Source organism: Pan troglodytes, chromosome 6 (genome assembly GCF_028858775.2).
Source record: "Pan troglodytes isolate AG18354 chromosome 6, NHGRI_mPanTro3-v2.0_pri, whole genome shotgun sequence".
Classification (NCBI taxonomy): domain Eukaryota; kingdom Metazoa; phylum Chordata; class Mammalia; order Primates; family Hominidae; genus Pan; species Pan troglodytes.
Genome location: NC_072404.2, coordinates 97,014,252 through 97,041,696, shown reverse-complemented (window position 1 = coordinate 97,041,696; position 27,445 = coordinate 97,014,252). Strand labels below are relative to the sequence as shown.

General features: G+C 34.8%; 1 protein-coding gene across 8 annotated transcripts in view; it reads right to left on the bottom strand.

The window, feature by feature from the left end:
* Positions 1 to 27,445, bottom strand: part of RUNDC3B (RUN domain containing 3B) — a 208,551-nt gene that overhangs the window by 165,987 nt on the left and 15,119 nt on the right. For all 8 annotated transcript variants that reach the window (XM_063814671.1, XM_001163673.8, XM_009453495.5 and 5 more), the window contains one exon: positions 19,334 to 19,449. Coding sequence is in view for 6 of the 8 variants with exons in the window: in XM_001163673.8 (XP_001163673.1) it covers positions 19,334 to 19,449 (116 nt within the window). In the remaining 2 variants the exon portion in view is untranslated. The remainder of the gene's footprint in view (positions 1 to 19,333; positions 19,450 to 27,445) is intronic.

The window sequence follows — 27,445 nt, the reverse complement described above, 5'->3', positions numbered from 1 at the left end:
AAACCAAGCTAACAAAAGAATCTCAGCACCTGAAGACTGGTTCTCTGAAATAAGAAAGTCAGATGAAAATAATGAAAGAGGAATAAAAAGGAATAAACAAAACCTGTGAGAAGTATTGGATCATGTGAAGAGGTCAAATCTACAAATCACTGGCATTCCTGAAAGGGAGGGGGAGAAAGAAAACAACTTGGAAAACATATTTCAGGAAACTGTCCATGAAAACTTCCCCAACCAAGGTACAGGGCCTAACAGTTAAATTCAGAAAATACAGAGAACTCCTGCAAGATTCTATACAAGAAGATCACCCCCAAAACACATATCATCAGCTATTCCAAGGTTAAAATGAAAGAAAGACTTTTAAAGGCAGCTAGAGAGAAAGGGCACATGACCTACAAAAGGAACTCCATTAGGCTAACAGTGGACCTCTCAGCTGAAACCCTACAAGCCAGAAGAGATTGGGGGCCCATATTCAACATTCTTAAAGAAAAAAATCTTCAACCAAGAATTTCATATACAGCCAAAGTGAGCTTCCCAAGTGAAGGAGAAATAAGATCCTTTTCAGATAAACAACTCTTGAGGGAATCCATTACCACCAGGCTTGCCTTACAAGAGATTTTGAAAGGAGCACTATATAGAAAGGAAAGACCAATACCAGCTAATACAAAAACATGCTTAAACACACAGACCAGTGTCACTGTAAAACAACCACAGAAAAAGCCAACATAATAATCAGTTAATAACACAGACAGGATCAAATCCACACAAATCAATACTAACCTTGAAAGTAAATGGGCTAAATGCCCCACTTAAAAGGCACAGTGAGAAGCTGGATAAAAAAGCAAGACCCAATGGTATGCTGTGTTCAAGAGACCCATCTTACATGTAATGACACTCATAGGCTCAAAATAAAGGGATAAAGAAAAATCTACTAAGCAAATGGAAAACAGAAAAAAGAAGGGATTGCAATCTGAATTCAGACAAAAGAGATTTCAAATAAACAAACATCAGAAAAGACAAAGAGGGCATTACTTAATGGTAAGGGATTCAATTCAACAAAAAAACCTAAATACCCTAAATATATATGTACCCAACACACAAGCACCCAGATTCATAAAGCAAGTTCTTAGAGACCTACAAAGAGGCACAAACTCCCATGGAAAAAATAGTGGGAGACTTCAACACTCCACAGACAGTATTAAACAGATCATTGAGGCAGACAATTAACAAAGATATTCAGGATCTACACTCAACATTAAACCAAATGGCTCGGATACACCTCTATAGAACTCTCCACCAAAAAACACCAGAATATACATTCTTCTCCTCACCACATGGCACATACTCTAAAACTGACCAAATAATTGGAATAAAACAATCCTCAACAAATGTAAAAGAACTGAAATCATACCAAACACACTTTTGGATCACAGAGCAATAAAAATAGAAGTCAAGACTATGAAAATCACTCAGAACCATGCAATCACACAGAAATTAAACATCATGCTCTTGAGTGGCTTTGGGGTAAATAATGAAATTAAGACAGAAATCAAGTAGTTCTTCGAAAATAATGAGAACAAAAATACAACATACCAGAATCTCTGAGACACAGCTAAGGCAGTGTTAAGAGAGAACTTCATTGCACTAAATGCCCACATCAAAAAGTTACAGAGATCTCAAATTAACAACCTACCTTCACAACTGAAAGAATTAGGCAAGAACAAATCAACCCCAATACTAGCGGAAGACAAGAAATAAAAATCAGAGCTGAACTGAAGGAAACTGAGACACACACAAAAAAAACAATCAAAAGATCAATTAATCCAAGGGCTGTTGTTTTGAAAAAACTAATAAAATAGGCCACTAGTTAGACTAATAAAGAAGAAGGAAGAAAAGCTCCAAATAAACACAATGAGAAATGACAAAGGGAATGTTACTACTGACCCCACAGAAACAAAAACAACCAAGAGAAACTACTACGAACACCTCTACATACACAAACTAGAAAAACCTAGAAGAGATGAGTAAATTCCTGGACGTATACACTCTCCCAAGACAGAGCCAGGAAGAAACTGATTCCCTGAGCAGACCAATAATGAGCTCTGAAATCAAATCAGTAATAAATAGCCTACCAAAAAAAAAAGCCAAGGGCCTGATGGATTCATAAATGAATTCTACCAGACATACAAATGAGAGCTGGTACCATTTCTACTGAAATAATTCCAAAAAAATGAGGAGGAGGGACTCCTTCCCAACTCATTCTCTAAGGCCAACATCATCTTAATACCCAAACCTGGAAGAGACACAACAAAAAAAGAAAATTTCAGGCTGATATCCTTGATGAACATCAATACAAAAATCCTCAACAAAATACTGGGAAACCAAATCTGGCAGCACATCAAAAAGCTAATCCATCAAGATTGAGTAGGCTTCAACCCCAGGATGCAAGGTTGGCTCAACATACTCAAATCGATAAACATGATTCATCACATAAACAGAACTAAAGACAAAAACTATATGATTATCTCAATAGACACAGAAAAGGCCTTTGATAAAATTCAACACCGCTTCATGTTAAAAACTCTCAGTGAACTAGGTATTGAAGGAACATACTTCAAAATAATAAGAGCCATCTATGACAAACCCACAGCCAACTTTATGCTGAATGGGCAAAAGCCAGACGCATTTCCCCTTGAAAACTGAGAAGGATGCCCTCTCTCACCACTACTATTAAAAATAGTAATGGAAGTCCTAGCCAGAGCCATCAGGCAAGAGAAAGAAATAAAGGGCATCCAAATAGGAAAAGAGAAAGTTAAACTATCCCTGTTTGCAGATGACATGATTCTATATCTAGAAAAAAAAAAAAACATAGTCTTGGCCCAAAAGTTCCTCCATCTGATAAACAACTCCAGCAAAGTTGCAGGATACAAAATCAATGTACAAAAATCACTAGCATTCCTATACACCAACAACAGCCAAACTTACAGCCAAATCAGAACGGCAATCCCACTCACAACTGCCAGAAAAAGAATAAACTTCATAGCAATACAGCTACCCAGGGAGGTGAAAAATCTCTACAATGAGAATTACAAAACCCTGCTCAAAGAAATCAGAGAAGACACAAATGGATAAACATCCCATGTTCATGAATAGGAAGAATCAATATCACTAAAATGGCTATACTGCCCAAAGCAATTTATAGATTCAATGCTATTCCTATCAAACTACCAGTGACATTCTTCACAGAACTAGATAAAAACCATTTTAAAATTCATATTGAACCAAAATAGAACCCAAATAACCAGAAGCAATCCTAAGCAAAAATAGCAAAGGTAGAGGCATCACATTACCTGACTTCAAACTATACCACAAGGCTACAGTGACCAAAACAGCATGGTACTGGTACAAAAACAGGCACATAGACCAATGGAACAGAATAGAGAGCCCAGAAATAAGGCTACACACCTATGACCATATGATATTTGACAAAGCTGACAAAAACAAGCAATGGGGAAAATACTCCTAATCAATAAATGGTGCTGGGAAAACTGGATAGCCATATGTGGAAGATTGAAACTGGACCCCTTCCTTACACTATACACAAAAATAAACTCAAGATGGATTGAAGACCTAAATGTAAAACCTCAAACTATTAAAGCCATGGAAGTTTACATAGGAAATACCATCCTGGACATAGGAATGGGCAGAGATTTCATGAAAAAGAAACCAAAAGCAATTGCAACAAAATTAAAAATTGACAAATGGATCTAATTAAACTTAAGAGCTTCTGTGCAGCAAAGGAAACTATCCACAGAGTAAAGAGACAACCTACAGAATGGGAAAAAAATATTTACAAACTATGCATCTGGCATGGTCTAATATCCAGCATCTATAAGGAACTTAAGCAAATTTACAAGGAAAAACCAAACCACTCCATAAAAATGTGGGCAAAAGACATGAACAGACACTTTTCAAAGGAAGCATACACACGGCCCACAAGCATATGAAAAGAAAGCTCAGTATCACTGATCATTAGAAAAATGCAAATCAAAACCACAATGAGATACCATCTCACACCAGTCAGAATGGCTATTACTAAAAAGTCAAAAATAACAGGTGCTGGAGATGTTGCAGAGAAAAGGGGATGCTTATACACTGCTGTTAGAAATGTAAATTAGGTCAGTCATCAGTCATTGTGGAAGACAGTATGGCAATTCCTCAAAGAGCTAAAAGAACTACCATTTGACCCAGCAATCCCATTACCGGGTATATACCCAGAGGAATATAAGTCATTCTACCATAAAGACACATGTACACGTATGTCCACTGCAGCACTAAAGAAAATGTGATACATATATGCCATGGAGTACTATACAGCTATAAAAAAGAATGAGATCATTTCTATTGCAGCAACATGGATCAAGCTGGAGATCATCATTCCTAAGTGAAATAATGCAGGAACAGAAAACCAAATATCACACGTTATCACTTGTAAGTGGGAGCTAAACACTGGCTACACATGGAAAGAAGGATGAGAACAACAAACTCTGAGGTCTACTTGAGAGTGAAGGGTGAGAGGAAGGAGAGGATCAAAAACTACCTTTCATGTACTATGCTCATTACCTGGGTAATAAAATTAATTGTACACCAAACCCCATGAAATGCAATTTACCTAGATGACAAACCTGCACATGTACCCTTGAACCTAAAAGTTTAAAAAAGGAAATACTGCATTGAATCTATAGGTCACTTTGGGTAGTACGGACATTTAACAATAAAAATTCTTCCAACCCATGAGCATGAGATATATTTCTATTTATTTGTGTCTTCTTCAATTTATTTAATCAATGTTTAGTAACTTTCAGTGTACAGAGGTTTCACTTCCTTGCCTGAATTTCCTCCTAAGTATATTATTCTTTTCTGATGGAAATGGAACTGTTTTCTTAATTTCTATTTTTGGATAGTTCATTTTTAGTATATAAAAATGTAACTTATTTTTGTATGTTGATTTTGTATCATACGACTTCACTGAATTTATTAATTCTAACCATTTTTTGGTATTTAGGTTCTTATACATGTAAGATAATTTAATCTGCAAACAGAGATCACTGAACTTCTTATGTTCTAACTTGGATACCTTTTATTTATTTTTCTTGCATAATTGCTCTAGCTAGGAGATCCAGAACGATGTTGAGTAGAAGTGGTAGGAATGGACTCCCTTGTCATATTCTTGATCTTAGAGAGCTTTCAGCTTTTTACCACTGAATATGATGCTTACTGTGTGCTTGTTATATATGACCTTTATTATGTTGAGGTACATTACTTCTGTACTTTAATTGTTGAGAATTTTTATTAAGAAAGGATGTTAAATTTTGTGAAATGCTTTGCTAAGCTTCTTGAATCTATAAATTTGTCTTCCCCAAATCTAGGAACTTATAGCTATTATTTTGTCAAATGTATTTTCTATATTAATCTCTTCCTCCTCTCCTTCTAAGACTCCAATGACACAAACTTATATATTTTGCTATAAATTTTTAAATTTCTTCCGGTTCTGTTCTTCAGATTGGATCATTTCTATTGATTTACTTTGAAATTCATATACGCACCTCTATCATCTCCATTCTGCTTTAGAGGCTCATCTGGTTAATGTTTTATTTCAGACATCATACTTTTAAATTTCCATGGTTCTTCCTGAAGATTTTATTTCTCTACTCAGAATTTCCATTTTTCTATTCATTTCGAGTTACACCTTACATCATGGAGCAGGGTTATAATGGCTGCTTTGATGTCTTTGCCTGATTATTCCAACATCTGGGTCATCTCACAATAAGCATCTTTATTCCTTTGAGAATTGATCACATTTTCCTGCTTCCTTGTAAGTAAAGTAATTTTGGTTTTACCCTAGATTTTATATTTTATTTTTTTTAGAGATGGTATCTTGCTGTGTTGCCCAGGCTTGAGTGCAGCTGCTATCTCCAGGTACAATAATAGTGTACTACAGCCTTGAACTCCTGGCCTCAAGTGACCCTCCTGCCTCAGCTTCCTGAGTAGCTTGGACTACAGAAGTGTGCCACCATGCCCGGCTATCCTGTATATTTTTAATTTAATATTATTTCAAAAGTGAATGACAGAGTCTTTCCTCAAAGTGCACAGAGACTAGAAGATATAAACATGTAAGCCAATAGCTACAACACATTGATAAATGCTGTATGAAATGAATTGCATGCCTCCAAAATTCACATGTTTAAGTCCTATCCCCAATATATCTGTATTTCAAGATAGCCACTATAAGGAGTTAATTAAGGTGAAATGAGGTATAAGGGTGGGGCCTTCATCCAGTAGGATCATACAAAGAGACACCAGAGAGCTCTCATTCTCTGTCTCCACCAAGTGAGGACACAGTGAGAAGACGACCAACCACCTACAAGCCAGAAGGAGAATGCTTGCCAGAAAGCAAATCAGCCAATATCTTGATCTTGGACTTCTCATCCTCCATAACTGAGAAATAAATTTCTGTTACTTAAGCCTCTCAGTATGTAGTATTTTGTTATAGTACTCTAAGAACACTCAGAGAGTTAGGTTATTATTGGACTTACTCTACCTTGTCTAACATCCTAAGTTCAGTAAGATTTTTCAACAGTAGCTTTTAAAGGCAATAATGTGGAAAAGTATACAGTATTTTAAAAGATTAAAGACAAAATCTATGCTGTAACAGAAAGATGGAGTAGAAAAATAATGGAAGTTTTCTTGAGAAATTTACTGAAAATAAAAAGGTATACAAAGAATACAGAATTCAATAATACATAGTAGCGGTAGAAGAAAAGCCAACTGTAGGGAAAGCTTAATAAGTATTGACTAGATAGATGGAAATAGAGAGAAAACAGGGGAAGAATGCAGCTGAACTGGACAACGAGATGGTTAGTTAATAGCGTCAATGGGTAATAAACACAAGGAATAGATCTCATCATGCTTAAGTAGAAAAGAACCTTGTATTTACAATAAAATAAGAGGGATTAACAGACAAGAGAAAGAAATAAAGGGCATCCAACTAAAAAGGAAAAAGTCAAATTATCCTTGTTTTCAGATGATATGATCTTATATTTGGGATAACCTAAAGAATTCACCAAAAAGCCATTAGAACTGATAAACAAATTCAGTAAAGTTGCAGGATACAAAATCAACATACAAAAAGTCAGCAGCTTTCCTATATGCCAACAGTGAACAATCTGAAAAAGAAATCAAGTACTATTATTTATAATTGCTATAAGTAAAATACCTAGAAATAAACTTTACCAAAGAAGTGAAAGATCTGTACAATGAAAACTATAAAACACTGATGCCAGAAATTTAAGAGGACACAAAAAAACTGAAAGATATTCCATGTTAGTGAATTGGAAGACTATTGTTAAAATGCCCATACTACTCAAAGCAGTATACATATTCAACGCAATCTCTATCAAAATACCAATGACATTTTTCACAGAAATAGAAAAACCAATCCTAAAATTCGTATGGAATCACAAAGACCCAGAATAGACAAAGCTATCCTGAGCAAAAGAAACAAAACTGGAGGAATCACATTCCCTGACTTCAAAGTATACTACAGGGCTATTGTAATCAAAACACCATGGTACTGGCATAAAAAGAGATACATAGACCAATGGAACAGAATAGAGAATGCAGACATAAATCCATAAAACTACAGTTAACTCATTTTTGACAAAGATTCTGAAAATGTATATTGGGGAAAGGACAGTCTCTTCAATAAATGGTGCTGGGAAAACTGGTTATCCATATGCAGAAGAATGAAACTAGACCCCTCTCTCTCACTGTATACAAAAAATCAAATCAAAATGGATTAAATACTTAAATCTAAAACCTGAAAGTGTGAAATTATTAAAAGAAAACATTGTGGAAAGTCTCCAGGACATTGGACTGGGCAAGGATTTCTTGACTGACACCCCATAAGAACAGGGAACCAAAGCAAAAACGGACAAGTGAGATCACATCAAGTTAAAAAGCTTCTGCACTGCAAAGTAAACAATCAACAAAGTGAAGAGATAACCCACAGTATGGGAGAAAATATTTGCAGACTACTCATCTGACAAGGGATTAATAAGCAGAATATATAAGGAGCTCAAACAACTCTACAGGAAAAAACTAATAATTAAACTTAAAATGGGCAAAAGATCAGAATAGATGTTTCTCAAAAGAAGACCTATAAATGGCAAACAGGTATATGAAATGGTGCTCAACATCATTGATCATCAGATAAATGCAAATCAAAAGTACAATGATATATTATTTCACTCCAGTTAAAATGGCTTTTATCCAAAAGACAAGCAATAATGAATACTGGTGAGGGTGTGGAGAAAAGGGAACTCTTATACACTGTTGGTGGGAATGTAAATTAGTACAGCCACTATGGAGAAAAGTATAGGGGTTTCTCATAAAACTTAAAATTAAACTACCATATGATCCAGCTATCCCAGTGCTAGATATATACCCCAAAGAAAGGAAACCAGTATACTGAAGAGATAGCTGCACTCCAATGTTTATTGCAGCACTATTCACAATAGCCAAGACTTGGAAGAAACAGACAAATGAATAAAGAAAATGTGGTAAATATACACAAGGGAGTACTATTCAGCCATAAAAAAATGAGATCCTATCATTTGCAAAAACACGGATGGAACTGGAGGACATTATGTTAAGTGACAAAAGACAGACACAGAAAGACAAACTTCGCTCATTTTCACTTATTTGTGGGAACTAAAAATTAAAAACAGTTAAACTTATAGAGATAGAGAGTAAAATAATGGTTACCAGAGGCTGGGGAGGGTAGTGAAGGTGGGGGGCAGTTAGTGGGGATGGTTAATGGGTACAAAAATGTAGTTAGATAGAACTAATAAGATCTAGTATTTGATCACACAACAGGGTGACTACAGTTAATAATAATTTATTGCATATTTAAAAATAACTAAAAGAGTATAATTGAGTTCTTTGTAATGCAAAAACATGAATGCTTGAAGTGATGGATACCCTATTTATGCTGATGTGATTATTACACATTGTGTGCCTGTAAAAAAATCTCATGTACCCCATAATATATACACCTACTATGTACCCATAAAATTAAAAATTTTAAAAATGTAATCCATCAGAATAAAATAATTTAAAATACCTAATATCAATAAATAAAGCCAAAAAAATGTAAATAACATTTGAAAAAAGATAATCAACAATTAAGAATACATCTTCTTCTCAAGATGGGACATTTATTAAAGTAACTATAAACTAGGCCCTTAAGTAAGTCTTACAAATTTCAACAAAATCTACCATACAAACCAAATTCTGACTATAACTCAATTAACATAGAAGTAAATATGAAAAGGTAAAATCTCCTATTTTCAGAAACATAAAAAGACTTCCAAATTATTCATAAGACAAAGAAATGATCAGAACAAGTAGAAATTACTTAAAAATGAGTATTAATGAAAATATTACATTACTCAAATATAAATTTAGCCAAAGCAGTAGTTGGAGAAAAATTTGAAAATTAATCTGCTAAGAGTCCAACATAAACATAATAGAGCCAAAGAAGATATAACAGAGGAAACAATAATGCTATTAATATACATAAATGATCAGCAAAGCCATAAATTAGTTATTTGAAAGACTAATAAAACAGACAAATCTCTGGCAATACTGGTTAAGAAAAAAAGAAAAAGGAACTAACGATCATAAAATAAAAACAAAGAACTAAAAACGTTTTAGACTTTACATCTCTTTAGAGAGCTTTAATTTTTAAAAACCATTCAGCTGAATTCATCTACTTTAAGTGTCACATTAAAGGAAATACTACAACTAACTAGAGATTTAAAAATTGAGAGTATATGGGATAGAAGACATTGACAACTTTAAGGAGAATACAAAATAGAATAACATCAAAGAAATCAACAACCTGAATAGAGCTGAGAGCATAAAGTGAATTAGTAGTTGAAGTGCGTGTACACACACAAATACACTCACTCACACTCACCATTTGACCCAGAGAGTTTTTACTGGTAACTGCTACCTAATAGACCATGATTCCAAACTTACGCAAAATTCTCCCAAAGAGTGAAAAAAAGACAAAACACCTGCAATGCATCTTTTGAGGCTAGGATAACCTTGACAACAAAACCCAAAAAAGCACAAAACAGACTAATTTTACTCATAAACACAGAACCTAAACCTCTAAAATGTTATCAAACCGAAATCCTAAATCTGGCAAAGTAGATTAAAACAATATATGAGGCTCAAGTTGGATTTATCCTAAGAATATTTAGGTGATTTAACATGAGAAAAACAATTGATGTAATTCTTCACATTAAAAAATAAAGGCAACTTCTGGGATAGAACAAAATTAAGTAGATGTATTTTCCTCCTGCTAAATACAACTAAAAACTCTGGCTATTTTATGAAAACAAACATTAAAAGATTCTGAAGGTGGAGATAAAAAGGAAGACTGGCTAGAAACTTCAGAACCCAGAGAATGACACAGCAGTAAGTTCTCTGGGTTTCTTTTTACCTCTTATACCCCAGACTGTGTGCTAGACAAATTAGCAAACTGTATCTACACTATAAATACAGGAACAACAAACTTGCTTCATCCTTCTCCTCTTGAGTGTTCTAAATTATCTTTGGTGGTGGAGAAAAAAAATTATAACACTGTCTAATGTGGTCCTATATGTATGTAGAGGAAATATTTAAAACAACTATGCTACACACACAGGGTAGAATAAAGGGACATAAAGAAAGGTAAGATTTTTAAACTTCACACTGGAAAATGATACCAGTAGACTGGTATAATATAATACTGCAACCACTGAAAAATCTATACAAAGAGATACACTAAAAAACAATATAAATAAAAATGGAATTCTAAAAAGTATTCAAAGAGCCCCCTAGAAGACAGAAAAAAGAAAACAGAGAAACCAAGAACAGGGGGAACAAACAGAAAACTAAAAGTAAAATGGAAAGCCTAATGTATTTACCCATATTCTTGTTTACTGTATCCTTTCTTCCTGTTATTCCAAAGTTTTGTTGTTGTTGTTTGTTTTGAGACAGGGTCTCATTCTATTGCCCAGGCTGGATTGCAGTGGCATGATGGCATGATCACAGCTCACTGCAGCCTCAACTTCCTGGGCTTAAGTGATCCTCCCACCTCAGCCGCCCAAATAGGTGGGACCCACAGACGCATATCACCATGTCTGGTTAATTTTTTGTATTTTTTGTAGAGACAGGGTTTTGCCATGTTGCCCAGGCTGGTCTTGAACTACTGAGCTCAAGTGATCCGCTTGCTTTGGCCTCCCAGCCTAAAGTTCTTTCTTTTATCATTTCCTTTCTGCTTAACGAATGTTCTTTAACCATTATTTGAGGGTAAGTCTGCCGGCAACACGTTTCCTTAGTTGTCTTTCCTGTGAGAAGGTCTTAATGTTTCCTTCATTGCTGAAGAATAATTCTGCTGTGTTGACAGTTATCTTTCAGCACTTGAAATATGTTTTACCACTTCCTCCTGGCCTCCATGGTTTCTGATCAGAAATCTGTCATTCAATTGTTTACTTGTAGGCAAGTTGTCATTTTTCTCTATTTGCAACATTTTTTCTTTGTGTTTATTTATTGGTTTAATTATCGTGCCTTTGGCATGAATTTCTTTGAATTTTTCCTATTTGTGGTTTGCTCTGTTTCTTGAATCTGTTTGCTTATGTCTCTTGCTAACTTTGGGAAATTTTCAGCTGTTGAGTACTTTTTCAGTCCCACCTTCTTTCTTCTCTCCTTCAAGAATTCTGACAGGTGTCATCTTTTGTTATTGTCCCACAGGTCCCTGAGGCTCTGTTCATTTTTTAACAAGTCTAATTTCTCTCTGTTGTTCAGATTAGGAAATTTCTATTGTTTTGTCTTTCAGTTCACTGGTTCTTTCCCCTGTAACTCCCATTTTCCTGTTGGGTCCATCCACTGAACTTTTTCAGTTTCATATTTTTTCAGCACCAAATTTCCATTTTGGTCTTCTTTGTATCTTCCATTTCTTTGCTGTGGATTTCTACTTTTTCATTTGTTTCTCACATGTATTGCTCAAAGCATTTTAATCATGGATGCTTTAAAATCTTTGTCAGTGATTCCAACACCTCTGTCATCTCAGTGTTGACATCTATTGACTATCTTTTATTATGCAATCTGAGATCTTCCTGGTTCTTGGTATGACAAATGGTTTCAATGGAAAGCTGGACATATTTATATTATGTTATGAAACTCTGGATCTTATTTAAACCTTCTGTTTTAACTAGCTTTTTGTGACACTGCTCCCACAGGGGAAGGTGGGAGGGGGGCATTGCTTCATTACTGCCAAGTGGAGGATGAAGTTCAAGTTTCCCAATTGGCTTCCACTGACACCCAATAAGGGCATCCTCATTACTACTGTGTGGGACTTGGAGTCCAGGCTTCCTACATGGTTTCCACTGGCATGGTACTTGGGGTGGCCTCCTTACCACTGGGTGACAGTGAAAGACATAACTCTCTAACAGGCCTCTTCTGACCCCACCCCAGTATGGCCAGGAACCAGCACATTACTTTTGGATGAAGATGGCAGCCTAGGCTCCACAGTGTGGTGTTCCGTCAACATTGTGGGAAAGAGGGTGTTGGGGAAGAGAGAGAGAGTTTTTGACCAGCCAAGAGGGAAGAAATCTTATCTCTCTGGCCTTCTCTGATACAACCCTAATGGTGGTACTGGGACACTTTGTTATAGCCTCAGGAGGGCGGAATTCTAAGCTTCCCATTCAGCCTTTTTTAAGAGTAGGTGGTACTACGGTTTTTTTGTGTGATGTTTAAAGTAGAGCAGATACTGCTGAAAAGTTTTCTGTTTTGCTAGGCTGTTCTTTCTCTGGTCCTTTGGCTAGAGAGAATAGTATCTTGTGGAGAGGTTTTCATTGTTGTTGTTTTTTTCCCTTTGCCTGTTGAAATTTGCAGGTTCCTGGCTTATCCAACACCCAGTCTGGGATATATGACGTAAAAAGTAAATCCAGGCAACCCACTACCTGTGTCATTCCTAAGGTTCTAGTGTCCTTAACCAGTCTTTCTTCTACTCACTACCTTTCAGAGTCTTCTTATGTTTGTTTTATGTATAATGCCCAGGGTTTATTATTGTACTTAGTGAGAGAAATAGGGGAAAGTATGTCATGTTCATCTTCCCAGAGGTAGAAGTCTTCCTAAATTGCATTTCCCTCCCGCCATTTGATATGATAGAAGCTATGAATGAGGGCAGGGATTTTTGTTTAATTCCCTACTGTATGCCCAGCACTTACAACAGTGCTAGGCATATAGTAGATACTCAATAAATATAATTGAATAAATAAATGAAAAAAATGCATTTATAGTGACCCATTACATTATGTTTTTGAATGAGTAACTTGAAATTTAAGTAGCTTAGTGATGGATAAATAAGTTTAGAAGAAAAATAGTGGTGAACTATAATACAACTAACAAGTTAAAAAACAAATCAATTGATTTTCCTCTATAAATGAAATTAAATAATTAGGTTTTTTTAAAACTATCAATTAAGTCTACCAACTTAGACTAAATCTAACTCTGTTTTGGAAAATGAGTATCCTCTAACGTCTTTCTCTTCTTTATTCTATTTTCCTCCTCCCCCTTTCTCTTCCCTTGCTTTCTCTTTCTTCTCCTATCATTTTTTCTCAAGTGTCCAAAACAAACCTTGATATTTTCTCTTTTCCTAAACATGTTCTTCTTTTTCAGTCACCCTGGGTAATGACCACATCCAGACTGGACTCTCTGCATCGTTCCAGTCCTCAGCTTTCTCCTACCCACAACCAACCAATTCCTAAGATTTCTTAATACTACTAACGCATACCGTATTTTCTAGCTTCACTGGTTAGTCTCTTCTTTCTTCTTTTTTCTTTGAATAAACTTATAACTGTATTAATTTTTTCTTTTTAAAAATTATTTAAAAAATTTTAAATTGACAAATACAAATTGTATATATGATACACATGTTTTGAAATTTGTATATATCGTGGAATGGCTAAACTGTACTAATTAACAAATTAATATACATATTACCTCACTTTCTTAGTCCATTTTTGTATTGCTATAACAATACCCAAAACTGGGTCATTTATAGATAACTGAAATTTATTTCTCATAGTTCTAGAGGCTGGGAAGTCCAAGATCAAAGCACCATCAGATTTGGGGTCTAGTGAGGGTCCTGTCTCTGCTTCAAAGGTGGTACCTTGAACACTACATCCTCTAGAGTGAAGGAATGTTGTGTCTCCAAATGGCAGAAAGCAAAATGGCAAAAAAGGACAAACTCCCTCTGTCAAGCCCTTTTATAGAGGTATTAATCCACTCATGAGGGCTCTGCCCTTATGAGCTAAGAACACCTCCCAAAAAGCCCCACTTCCCAGCACTGTTGGACAGGGGGTTAAGTTTCCAGCATATGAATTTGAGGGGACACATTTAAACCACAGCCCTCACATACTTATCATTTTTTGGTGAGAACACTGAAAATATACTCTTTTAGGAATTTTCAAATATCCAATACACTTTAACTATAGTCAACATTTTGTACAATAGATCTCTTGAACTTATTTCCTTTTAACTGAATTTTTATATCCTTTAACCAACATCTCTCTGATCCCTCTCCTTCCAGCACATGGTAACCACCATTCTACTCTCTACTTCTACGAGTTCAACTTTTTTAGATGCCATGTATAAGGAAGTCATGCAGTATTTGTCTTTAAGTGTCTGGTTTATTTCACTCAACATAATGTCTCCTGGGTCATCCATGTTGTCACAAATGACAGGATTTTCTTCCTCTTAAAGGCTGAATAGCATTCCATTGTTTATATATGCAACTTTTTTTTATCGACTCATCAGTAGATGGACAATTAGGTTGAGTCCTTATCTTGGCTAGTGTGAATAATCCTGCAATGAACATGGGAGTAGAGATAACTCTTCGAGACACTGATTTCATTTCCTTGGCTGTGTACCTACAAGTGGGATTGCTGGTTTACATGGCGGTTCTATTTTTATTTTTATTTAATCACATAGAAGACTAATGGCAGTTCTATTTTTAATTTTTTGAGGAACCTCCATAATGTTTTCTGTAATGGCTGTTCTAAATTTACATTCCTACTACAAGCGTTCCCTTTTCTCCACATCTTCTCCAGCACTTGTTATCCTTCGGCTGTTTGATAATATGCATTCTAACGAGGGGATATCTCACTATGGTTTTAATTTTCATCTATTTGCTGTATAGTGATTTTGAGCACCTTTTTATATACCTGTTGGCCATTTGAATGTCTTATTTGAGAATGTCTATTCAGGTTCTTTGCCTAAATCAGGCTATTTATTTTCTTACTATTGAGTTCCTCATATATTTTGGAAATTAGCCCCTTATCCGATGTGTAGTTTTTAAATATTTCTTCCCTTTTTGTAAATTGTCTCTTTACTCTGATGATGTAATTTAGTTTGATGTAATTCCACTTGTTTATTTTCCTTTAGTTGCCTGTGCTTGTGGTGTCAAATCCAAAAATGTCATCACCCAGACCAATGTCATGGAGCCTTTTCCCTATGTTTTCTTCTAGTAATTTTACAGTTGTAGTAGATAGATCTTACATTTAATGCATTTTGAGTTGATTTTCTTCTGTAGTGTGAAGGGTCTAATTTCATTCTTCTACATGTGGCTAACCAGTTGTCTCAACACCCTTTATTAAAGAGACTGTCCTTTCCCTAGTGTGTGTTTTGGCACTTCTGTTGAAAATTAATAGACCAGAAATGCATGGATTTATTTGTGGGTTCTCTATTCTATTCTATTAGTTTATTTGTCTGTTTTTATGCTGGTAACATCCTGTTTTAACTAATATAGCTTTGCAGTATATTTTGAAGTCAAGTATTTTGATGCCTCCAGCTTTGTTCTTTCTGCTCAAGATTGCTTTGGTCAGGGTCTTTTGCGGTTCCATATTAATTTTCAGGATTGTCTTTTTAATTTCTGTGAAAAATGACCCTGAAATTTTGGTGGAGATTTCAGTGAACCTGTAGATTATGTTGGGTAGATTGTTAATATAAACATTTTAACAATATTAATTTTTCAATCTATGAACACATATCTTTCCACTTACTTGTGTTTTTATCTCTGAAGTGGATAAAGAAGAAAAAAAATGCTGCATTTATCCCTATCAAACTTCAGCTCAGGCAAACTAACTTAGAGAAATAAAATATAAGCTATAGTTCAATTTTTTAAAAGCCTTGGGATTTTACTCAGCCTCAATTTCAATGTGAACCAAAAGTCTATGTAATCTTAAATTCTGACTAATACAGAGTTTAGCCTATCTGAAGCACTTTACTCAGCTCTGAGAACCAGATTTTTAAGAGCAATACTAACAAATCAGTGGTAAGCCAGAAGGCTAAGTAAGACTGTGGTGGTTCCAGAAGATTAAAGAAACTAGCAATACCTTACCTGGGAGAAAGAAAAGAGGGAACTTGGGAAAAGGATTATAAAATAGCTATATTTTAATATTTATTGGTATTAGGCTCGCATTTGAAAAAAAAGTAGCAGAAAAAAGACCAAAGCACAATATGATAGGTTGGTTTCATATACATAAGAATTTTCAAATAATCTAACCTGTCCAATAACGTGATGGACTGCTTTATTTAGTTCTCAGAGATCAGAAGTGTTAAGGCAAAGACTATATGTCCCCCTGTTAGAAATACTGTTGAGTAGATTGCTTCAGCAGGAAAGAGGCTAGAAAACAGTAGTGCTTCTCAATCTGTGATCCTTTGTGCTACCTGAAGTGGTACTATGTATGGAGTTTTGAATAGGTTGCAATTGTTGCTGAGCAGGCAAAATGCCTAACTTCTCCATCCTGGCTTCAACAAAATGTTCTACATATTTATCCAGCTTTTGCAGTGGCTTTTATTAGAGTGGTAGGGTTAGGGTGGAGAGAAGTATTATGCTTTAAATAAATAAATAAAAGTTCAAAAATTACTGAAGGACCTGAACAAAGATCTCTTTCAATTCTAATATTGTTATTAATTCCTATTTCTCAGCTATATCCTAGGAAAGTAAGATCAACATCTTATTGAGAGATTACTGCAAATAATATTAATATATCTGATTTTAAAAGCCTCCTTTTCTTCAATAATGGGGCTTTTAGAGTAAAGTAACTGTCTCAGCTCTTCACTTTGCCTGTATCAGCACAGCCTATACTGTGTCTGGGGGAGATTTTATATCTTTCTGGAAAAGCTTAATGTTGAAAACAAATGTCCTTTTACTTCAAAAATAACCAGTAGTTGTAGAAAAGTAGATCTTAGAAACACGCAAAGTTATAAAATTTTAATTTGTACTTCTGTAAAGGAAAACACTGGAAAAATTAGTTGCTATGTAACTAAATCATAAGTGAAGAGTGTACTATCAAAATAATCATGACTTCTCCAAAAGTAAAAGCAATTTGTTATATATTAAAATACCAAAAAATAGGAAATAATATATGAAAGTCCCAGATGCTTGGATCTTTAAAATACCTCATCTCAAAAGTTACAGATTATTTCATACTTCCTACTATATATATATATATATATATATATATAAACCAGTGACCACAAGAGTCAATTGACAGAAATTTTTAAATTAACTTACCTAGCTTAAAAAATTAACACAATTCTTACTGTATCAGCTTTCTTACTATATCTTAGTCACACAAGTAGAATTCTTATCCATAAATCAACTGGGGATTCTATTTTCATTATAGTATTATTCAGAAATAACATTAGTGGATTTCATTGTTTAGAAATAATTCTGAAGGGGTGTGATCTATATTTTGCTGAAGCACAACTCAGAAGATGGCAGATTGGTGCGCAGGAGGCATCCACTTACATAGTAGTGAGTCTGCCCAACCACTTGGCATGGGAGTCTCAACATAGCCTTACTGTTCATTTGCTATTGATAGTTTTCTATTGATAGTTTTTGTGAGAGAATCATATGCTAAATGGTATACCAGATCAAGGGAATTAAGTTTTAAGGTAAAATTCTCATGAACATCAAGGTACATCAGAGTCTATTCTATTCCATATGCTTTTTAGTCAGGCATTGTTTATAAATTTATGCATAAAATTTAAAAATACGATCATCACACAATATAGTATCTAATAATATCTCAAAATACTTCCATATCCTTTGCTTTTATAAAAATTTTATTTTCTTATAAAAGGTAACATTAATGGCAGAAAATTTAGGAAACACAGAACAGCCAAAAGGACAAAAAAAAAAACCCTTTTAAAATGCAAAACAACGAAATTTAACAGAAAAAAGCATTAGCAATTTTACAAACCCCGTTTTAAATTGCAGAGGGATAAATGAATTCATATTTTTTCTCCCATGTAGTTTCAATTCAATCCTTTGCTCTGGGCCCACAGTACTGCTCAACTCATTTAAACACTTATATTAAAACCTGGATGCTTTCAGCATCAAAAAGTACAGAATAGAATTAATCTTCACAGTACGCCTGAGATGCTCATAAGTTATGTTACCAAAGCAAGTTACTACTACTGATGTGAAACTGTATCATTAAGATTGTAAAGATAATAAAAAACTTAAGTGAAAATATCTGATGATTAAGTTTGCTTTAGGAAGACCAGATAATGGGATTAATGTGATAAAGTTAGTACTTATTGTTACTAAGATTTATACTATATAATACTTCTTGAATTTTAGCAACTATATTTTATAGATCTTTTTAATTTAAAGAATCTAAAATTCAGAGAGTATAGCTTCCACGTTCCCCTTTAAATTGTTGAGAATTATATTTCTAATGTAAGTACACCTTTTGATTTAAGAAAATCAAAGACAAGCATGTCTCTTACATACCTCTTTTTTAACCTACTACCTGCTAAAACATTTACAAAGATACCTAAGTTTAAGAAAGTAGATGCTAAACAAATAAACATAATGCCTGGAATGCTTCTCTGTAAATTGATTAAAACACCATCTAGTAACCTTTGGGATGCGCTTCCTTTCAATTTAAGCTTTTATTTTAATTACTTATGGAAAGTCACTTTTCTCCTTGTATGTGGCAATTAACATGACATTTTCAATGCATCCCAGAAATAGGTGTAAATCTGAGAACAGAGGCTCTTTCGTAGTCACACAGGCCAAAAGATTTGACATTTCACATTATAGAATGTTGGCTATCTAAGTCACACAGACTGTATGATTTCTAAAATTTCAAGCTTATTATAAAGACAGCTGGTGGGAAAATAAATAGTACATTAGTGCTTTTACCTTTTAGCCGGTGGCTTAAAATCTGTTCCAAAATAGCTGCAAAATTGTTAAATTCAGGAGAAGAATCATCAATTGTCTCAAAGCAAGACCGATCAATCAGGGTCTTCACAGAAAACCTATGAAAAAAAGATTATTGTTGCTTTTAGGCAGAGTTGATTCATTCCCTAAGTATGAAAAAAATGGGAGGAAGGCAATTTGGGGAAGAGTTGTAAAAATATTTTACAAGAGTATAACATCTGAAAAACCCCGTTTATTCAAATTTACTCTGTAAATGGAAATTTTTACAGAAAGGAGTCTTTTTATTGATATATTTCCTATTTCCTCTGGTCAGAATGTTTGTGTACTCCCAAAATTCATATGTTGATACCTAATCTCCAAAGCAATAGTATTAAGGGTGAGTGCCTTTGGGAGGTGATTAGATAATGAGGGCAGAGCTTTCATGTACAGAATTAGTACTCTTATAAAAGAGGCCTGAGGGAGCTTGTTTGCCTCTTCTGCCATGTAAAGACACACAGAAGGTGTCATCTATGAGGAATGGGCTCTCACCAGACACCCAATCTGATGGTGCCCCGATCTCAGCCTTCCCAGCCTGCAGAACTGTGAGCAATAAATTTCTGTTGTTTATAAATTACCTGGTTTAAGACAATTTGTTAAAGCAGCTTGAAAGGACTAAGAAAGTATCTACTGAAAAAACTAAGACTCAGAAATAGCTAATTGTCCCCATTAAAATCAAAATGTGACCTAACTAAATTAACTCCAAAATACTCAAAAACAGTAATACTACTTGTAAGAAATTTGAGCTGCAGACTCAAATGCTTTTGAGAGTTTCTGAGCACAAAATAGAATAAAATAGGACGTGAGCATTAATGAGAAGAATATGTCTGTATTAGTCTGTTTTCACACTGCTAATAAAGACTTACCCGTGACTGAGTAATTTATAAAGGAAAGAGATTTAATTGACTCACAGTTCTACATGGCTGGGAAGGCCTCACAATTATGGCAGAAGATGAAGGAAGAGTAAAGGGTTGTCTTACATGGCAGCACGCAAGAGAGCATGTGTAGGGGAACTCTCCTTTATAAAACTATCAAATCTTGTGAGACTTATTCACTACTACAAGAACAGCATGGGAAAGGCCTGCTGCCATGATTCAATTACCTACCACTGAGTCCCTCCCACAACACATAGGAATTATGGGAGCTACAATTCAAGATGAGATTTGGATGGGGTCACAGACAAACCATTTCAACATCCAAAATTTTTATGAGCTTATAAATAGCAAAACCTGCAAATCTGTAAAGTGTACTATATTTTTCCTTATCAGAATGTCCTTTGTCTCTATTTTTGACTGTCAAAAATCAACGTATTTTCCAAGTCTCAACTCAAATGTCATCTTCTCAATGGAGAATTATCCACCTGCATATTCCTAGCACAAACAAACATTTTATTTGCATTTATTTCCCTTAAGAGACAATTACAATTTATCTTACTGCTATCATTTGTGTTTTCAATCTTTATCTTATTAGGACACAATTCCTTCAGGCAGAACCACGCTTTCTGAACTATGTATCTCCCTCAGCACCTAGGACAATGCTTTGAACGTTGTACCCAGTAGGTACCTGTTGATTTATTTATAAGCTCTATTTTGAAAGAATGGTAAATAAATGTTTAAACGTCCTATCATGGCAAGACCCAACATATAGTTTATGGGTTTTAACATGTGTAGATTCATATAACCACCATCAAAATCAGGATACAAAACAGTCCTGTCACCTCAAACAACTCCCTCATGCTCTTTATAGTAATATCCTATAAAGGATGGTATACGAGTGCCTAAGACAGTGGGGAATCAAGAAGATAAGGAGAGCTGTGAAAGAATTAGAAATAAAAACTATAAAGGAGATAAAAGAGTACAAGCTTTTTTTAAGGTTTTACTCTTGATAGTTATGCTATTCAATCCGGACAGAAAATACAGGAGACAGGCATAAAGGGAAATATAGAAAGATTTGTTTATGTAGGTTATATCTAGTATTCACCATATTAGAAATTGAACTAAAAGATTTTAAATATAGGCAGTCCTCACTTAGCACAGCAGTACAGGACCATAACAGTAACTCTGCAAGTTGAAACCGTGCAAAATAATCTTTATAATTAAGTAAAAATTATAATTTTCCTGTGACCTTTATAAATTTTTGTCAAAACATTAAAAACTTTCTTACAACCAGTTATATCGGGAAATAAAAAATACTAAAACATTTATTTAGTACACTTTAAAACATTAGAAACACTGAGAATTCAAGTGTTTTACTTCTCTGTAAGAAACTTATGAAGAGTAATCTGAACAGTGCTTGCCTCATTCTTCTCATTTAGTACAACTTAAGATATAGTGTAAGCCTCTTTTTTTTTTGTCTTTTGGCAAACTGCCATATTTCTTGAACTAGCTTCCAATATGTTTTCCTTTACACTTTCAATGCTGTGAAATACCTCTGAGAAGCCCTTTAATGTGAAGTGTTCTGTCAGTGTCACTTCCTCTGGGACATTTTCATCCTTTCTGTTGCAACCACTTTCCTCATTTTTATATCAACATTTGCCTCCACTAAGTTCCTTTGGCTGCATATCTAGATTCTCTTAAACAGGAGAAATGTGCACATTCCCATGATCAATGATTTCTTCTGTAACTCCCTTTATATTCATGCAAATCTCACTTTGAGCATTATCATTTTCCATTTCTTTCTTTCTTTTTTTTTTTTTTTTGAGACAGAGTCTTGCTCTGTCACCCAGGCTGGAGTGCAATGGTGCGATCTTGGCTCACTGTAAGCTATGCCTCCCCAGTTCACGTCATTCTCCTGCCTCAGCCTCCTGAGTAGCTGGGACTACAGGCGCCCACCACCAAGCCCGGCTAATTTTTTGTATTTTTTAGTAGAGGCGGGGTTTCACCATGTTAGCCAGGATGGCCTCGATTTCTTGACCTCATGATCCACCTGCCTTGGCCTCCCAAAGTGTTGGGATTACAGGCGTGAGCCACCGCGCCTGGCCTATCATTTTCCATTTCTTTTCTGTACTTTCATCTCTGCAAGTTGGCCAATTTACTCTTTTTGATTATCCATTTTCAGATGCATAGGGACAAATCCTAGACAGACTTTGAAAGAAGTGATATTATTGGTGTCTGATCATGATGTGTATTTGTTAGTTATGTAATGGTTTGTGGACTAAAGAGCTAGTGGCAAAATGTGTATTTTATGCAACTACTCACAACTGAATTACAATGGTAATTCAAATTGAAACCACGTTATTGTAGGACTGATGTTACTTAACTAAATTATGAAATACTGGAACCATGCAAAGTAAGAACTGCCTGCATTTATTTACTAATTATAAACAAAATAAATTCATTACATGTTGCATAAAAATATATTTTTATGAAACTTGTATTTTCCAAAAGAAAAATGTAGCAATGTTTACATGTTTGCAAATATCTTTAATGTGTTTAATAGAAGACAATTAGATTATATTACTGCTTTTGCATTCAAGCTATTATAATAGCACAGATTATGTAGCTTCTGGAAAACTCCAGCATACACTTCTTAGAAAATGGGAATTTTTAATAAAAAAGACAAAGAAAATGACAATAACAACAACAAAAGAGAATGGAAATTTTAAAAGGCAAATAATGTCTTAGAATACTTAAGAAAATAATTTTGACTTTGTGGACCTCTGAAAGCATCTGGGTCCAGAAGTACACTTTCAGAAATGCCACCCTATGGCATTCTTGTTGTGTAATGAAATAACTCTCCTATGAAACGAGAATGATACAAATTACATACCATTACATATATATGGGATAATGGAAAATATAATCACTCAAATAATTTTCAGTCTTCTTTGGTTCAGATGAACCCTGATTGAGGAATGCTGAGATAGATTAATGTTCAACTACATAGTATTATCTACAACAGCAACTGGAGCTCAATGGAGTAAATTATCATGCAATAACGGGAAATAACATATAGGAAGTAACACTGATAAAGTTAGTTTCTTGTACCTAACGGATAGTCAAGTTAGACAAATGCCAGATGTAATGCATAGTAAATGGATAGAAACAAAAAGATAAAGAGAAAACAGATTTAAAAGGGACTTGAAAACTTTTATTTCCTATGTCCATCTCAGTGACAATACACAAGAATAATGCTGCCAATCCCTGGCAAACTTTTAATAAGAAATAATAAGTACAGTGTGTAGGAAAAGGAAATGAGAAATGTTTCTAAAATGAATAAATAAAAAGCACACAATCTCCACCTCCACCTCCACCTTTGACCTGAATAGAAGGAAATTTCTGAATGTATTTCTCTAATCTTCATTCAGTAGAATGGAATAAGAAAGCTAACTCTGCATCCACACTGCTCAAGGAAGGAATAATCTACTGCTTGTAAAAATTATGCCATTTAAGATAGTAATGCATCTCCATAAAATAAACCAAAACTTATATTTGAAAACAAAATTAACAAAGTGCTTAATTCATCAAAAATAAAAATCTAGGTTAGAACTCAATTTCCACCTTTAACAGTCTGATAAGATTTTAGTCACTATGTTCTCCAGGAATAACACTAAATTACCTAACAAACTATTTACTTTGTAAAATGTAGTGGGAAGAAAAAGCCATGGCTATTAGTGCATATATTTTCATATCATCAAGAGACCTATATGGATCAATCAGTAGTCAACAAAATGCACAAATATTTTTCTACATTACTCATAGGTTACGTTCCTACAGAAGATACTATCTGTGTCATAAAAACATAAAATGTCAAATATCAGAGCACTAAATTACTTTAAACTCAACAGCTAACTAAAAACTAAAACAAAAGCAAAGTCCAAATATCCCAAAGCATATCCTTAGACACAATTTCTATGATTTTCAAGCATAAAGACATTTAAGGGTGAGAAAGCATTACAAAAATTTCTATTATATCAAAATCAGTAATGAAGAAAAATAATGTTCTCCAGCTTTGCTTCATCATTCATATCCTGCTCTCCTCCCTCCAACACAACCCAAAATTTCAGAAGGCAAATCAATCCCTTAGAGTCTATGCTTCACTTTCAGCTAACCGATTCTTCCCACTCAATACTCACTTCTCTAAAATCATATAGCTAGTCATGAGTATATGCCAGAGTAATGAGAATCTGTCCTCCATAACACAGTAACTAAGATGTGCTATAAAAATCAAACCTGTAGAAAGAATTTTAATATATCTAAGAAATATCACACAGATGCTGAGCTATTTCCTGATAATGATGACATTAATATTAGTCATCTGTTTCCTAAAAAGGAATGATTTTTAAATAATGAAACGACAATTTGATGAATGTCTAAAAATATCAAATCAAGTCTAAGTAACAGCTTTTACATAAAAATTAAAAATCAAAAGTTTATATAAAAGAGACTTATAATTAAGATTTTGAAATGCAGTTTTTGAAATGTCTCTATTTAAAAAGATTCTCTTTCCCACCTTCAAAGTCCAAGGAAATTTTTGTTAGCTTAGAAATGAGAAACAATGGGCCGGGCGTGGTGGCTCAACCTTGTAATCCCTTCACTTTGGGAGGCTGAGGCAGGTGGACAACCTGAGGTCAGGAGTTCAAGACCTGCCTGGCCAACATGATGAAACCCCATCTCTACTAAAAATACAAAAAATTAGCTGGTTGTGGTGGCGCATGCCTGTAATCCCAGCTACTCAAGAGGCTGAGGTAGGAGAATCGCTTGAACCCAGGAGGTCGAGGTTGCAGTGATCTGAGATCGTGCCACTGCACTCCGGCCTGAGCAACAAGAGCAAAACTCTGTCTCAAAAAAAAAAAAAAAAAAAAAGAAAGAAAGCATGATTGTGACTAAAACCTTAAAACTTAAGAAAGCATGGACTACCTTTTTCCCTTCGTCATCATAGCAAGAGAAATGAGATGGTTACCAAAACTGTTTAAAACATATTAATTACATCCATATTACATTAATCCCTTCCATAGTTCATAGGTTTGTAACATAATTATAATTAAAAATAATTTAAAAATTTTAAATGTGAGGACAAATCAAAAATAATTTTCTTTAATGTCTATAGTTTTTATTAGAAATTATTTTTATAGTGAAAATTCATCTTTAATATTTAATGTTCTGCATTAATATATATATATCCATATATACACAGAGAGAATAAGTAGTAAAAAAAATTATATTCCTATCCCTTTACAACAAGCATATATTATTTGGCCATTTATCCAATATGCTTCAGGAAAAAAAATGTTCAAATAAAATAGATCTTCTTATCTATACCATGTTATATCCCTTTATATGGAATGATATCTGAAGATAACTAATATACATGAAAACATCTAGAATCATCACATTTCAAAACTTAAAAGGGCTCACAAAGGTTAAAGTCATTAATAAGAGTGATGTTTTTAATAGAACGTAAGTATCCAAAATATGAGACAGAGAACTCTCCACTATTTCAAACCAAATTTACAATATTCCTTATTATATGTCATTGCTGTTAGTAGTCTCTAACATAGGGGTGAGGTAATTATCCTCTGCCATTAAAATAACAGTCAGCATCAATGATCAACAAGGAGATGGCTTCCAAGAGACATGACACCATCCACACCAAACAAAATATAAGCAGTGACTATAGGTGATAATAAGCACAATACCCAGAGATATCTGTTCACTGGAAGGCCTATTTTCTCTCTTATATTTTACATCAGAAACACAGAGAATTTTTCAGAATCAACAATTTGCAGGTCTGGGCACGGTGGCTCACGCCTGTAATCCCAACACTTTGGGAGGCCAAGGCGGGTGGATCACCTGAAGTCAGGAGTTTGAGACCAGCCTGGCCAACATGGTGAAACTCCATCTCTACTAAAAATATAAAAATTAGCCAGGTATGGTGGCACACACTTGTAGTCCCAGCTACTCAGGAGGCTGAGGCAGGCGAATCACTTGAACCTGGGAGGAACAGGTTGCAGTGAGCCGAGATGGTGCCAGTGCACTCCAGCCTGGGTGAAAGAGCGGAAACAAACAAAAAAAGTAATTTCCCTTCTTTCTTCAAATATTATGCAACTTGCAAATTCTTGGCCGGGCGTGGTGGCTCACGCCTGTAATCCTAGCACTTTGGGAGGCTGAGGCAGGCAGATTGCCTGAGCTCAGGAGTTCGAGACTAGCCTGGGCAACATGGTGAAACCCTGTCTCTACTAAAATACAAAAAAAAAAAATCAGCTGAGCATGGCGGCATGCACCTGCAGTCCCAGCTACTCAGGAGGCTGAGGCAGGAAAATTGCTTGAACCTGGGAGGCAGAAGTTGCAGTAAGCCCAGATCATGCCACTGCACTCCAGCCTGGCAACAAAGCGAGACTCCCTGCCCTGCACCCACACACCCAAAAAAGAATTCTCAAACATCATGTGTATTTTCCTCTTTCTTTTCTAATATAATTTTAATCTATTTAAAATATTTTATAATGAGAAAAAATACCTTTCACATATCCTTTAAGCAGGGGTCTACAGACTGTTGTCCACAGGCCTAATCCAACTAGTTAAATGTTTTTGTAAATAAACTTTTATTGGAACCAAAAAAAGTCCCAACCATCTTCCCTGAAATTTGTACCCTGAAACATGAAACTCTCTTTGTGATATTTTATTATCTCAAAAAATTTTACGCAATGTAAAAATCAACTTAAAAATAAAGGAAGAAAGCAGGGCCAGGTGTGGTGGCTCACACCTGTAATCCCAACACTTTGCAAAGCTGAAGCCACAGGATGGCTTGAGGTCAGGAGTTTGCGCAACAAAGCAAGAGCCCATCTCTATAAGGAAATGTAAAAATTAGTCAGGCATGGTGGAAAGAGGCTGTTATTTTAAGCAACTCAGAAGGCTGAGGCAAGAGGACAACTTGAGCCCAGGAATTCAAGGTTACAGTGGGCTATGGTCATGCGTCTGCACTCCAGCCTGTGTAACAGAGCAAGACCCTGTCTCTAAAAAGGAAAATTTTAAAAATTAAATAAAGAGACAGATGTGTATTTAAAATATTTTCTCAATCTATACTGTCAAAATTTATTTTAAAAGAGAATTGTTAATCTAG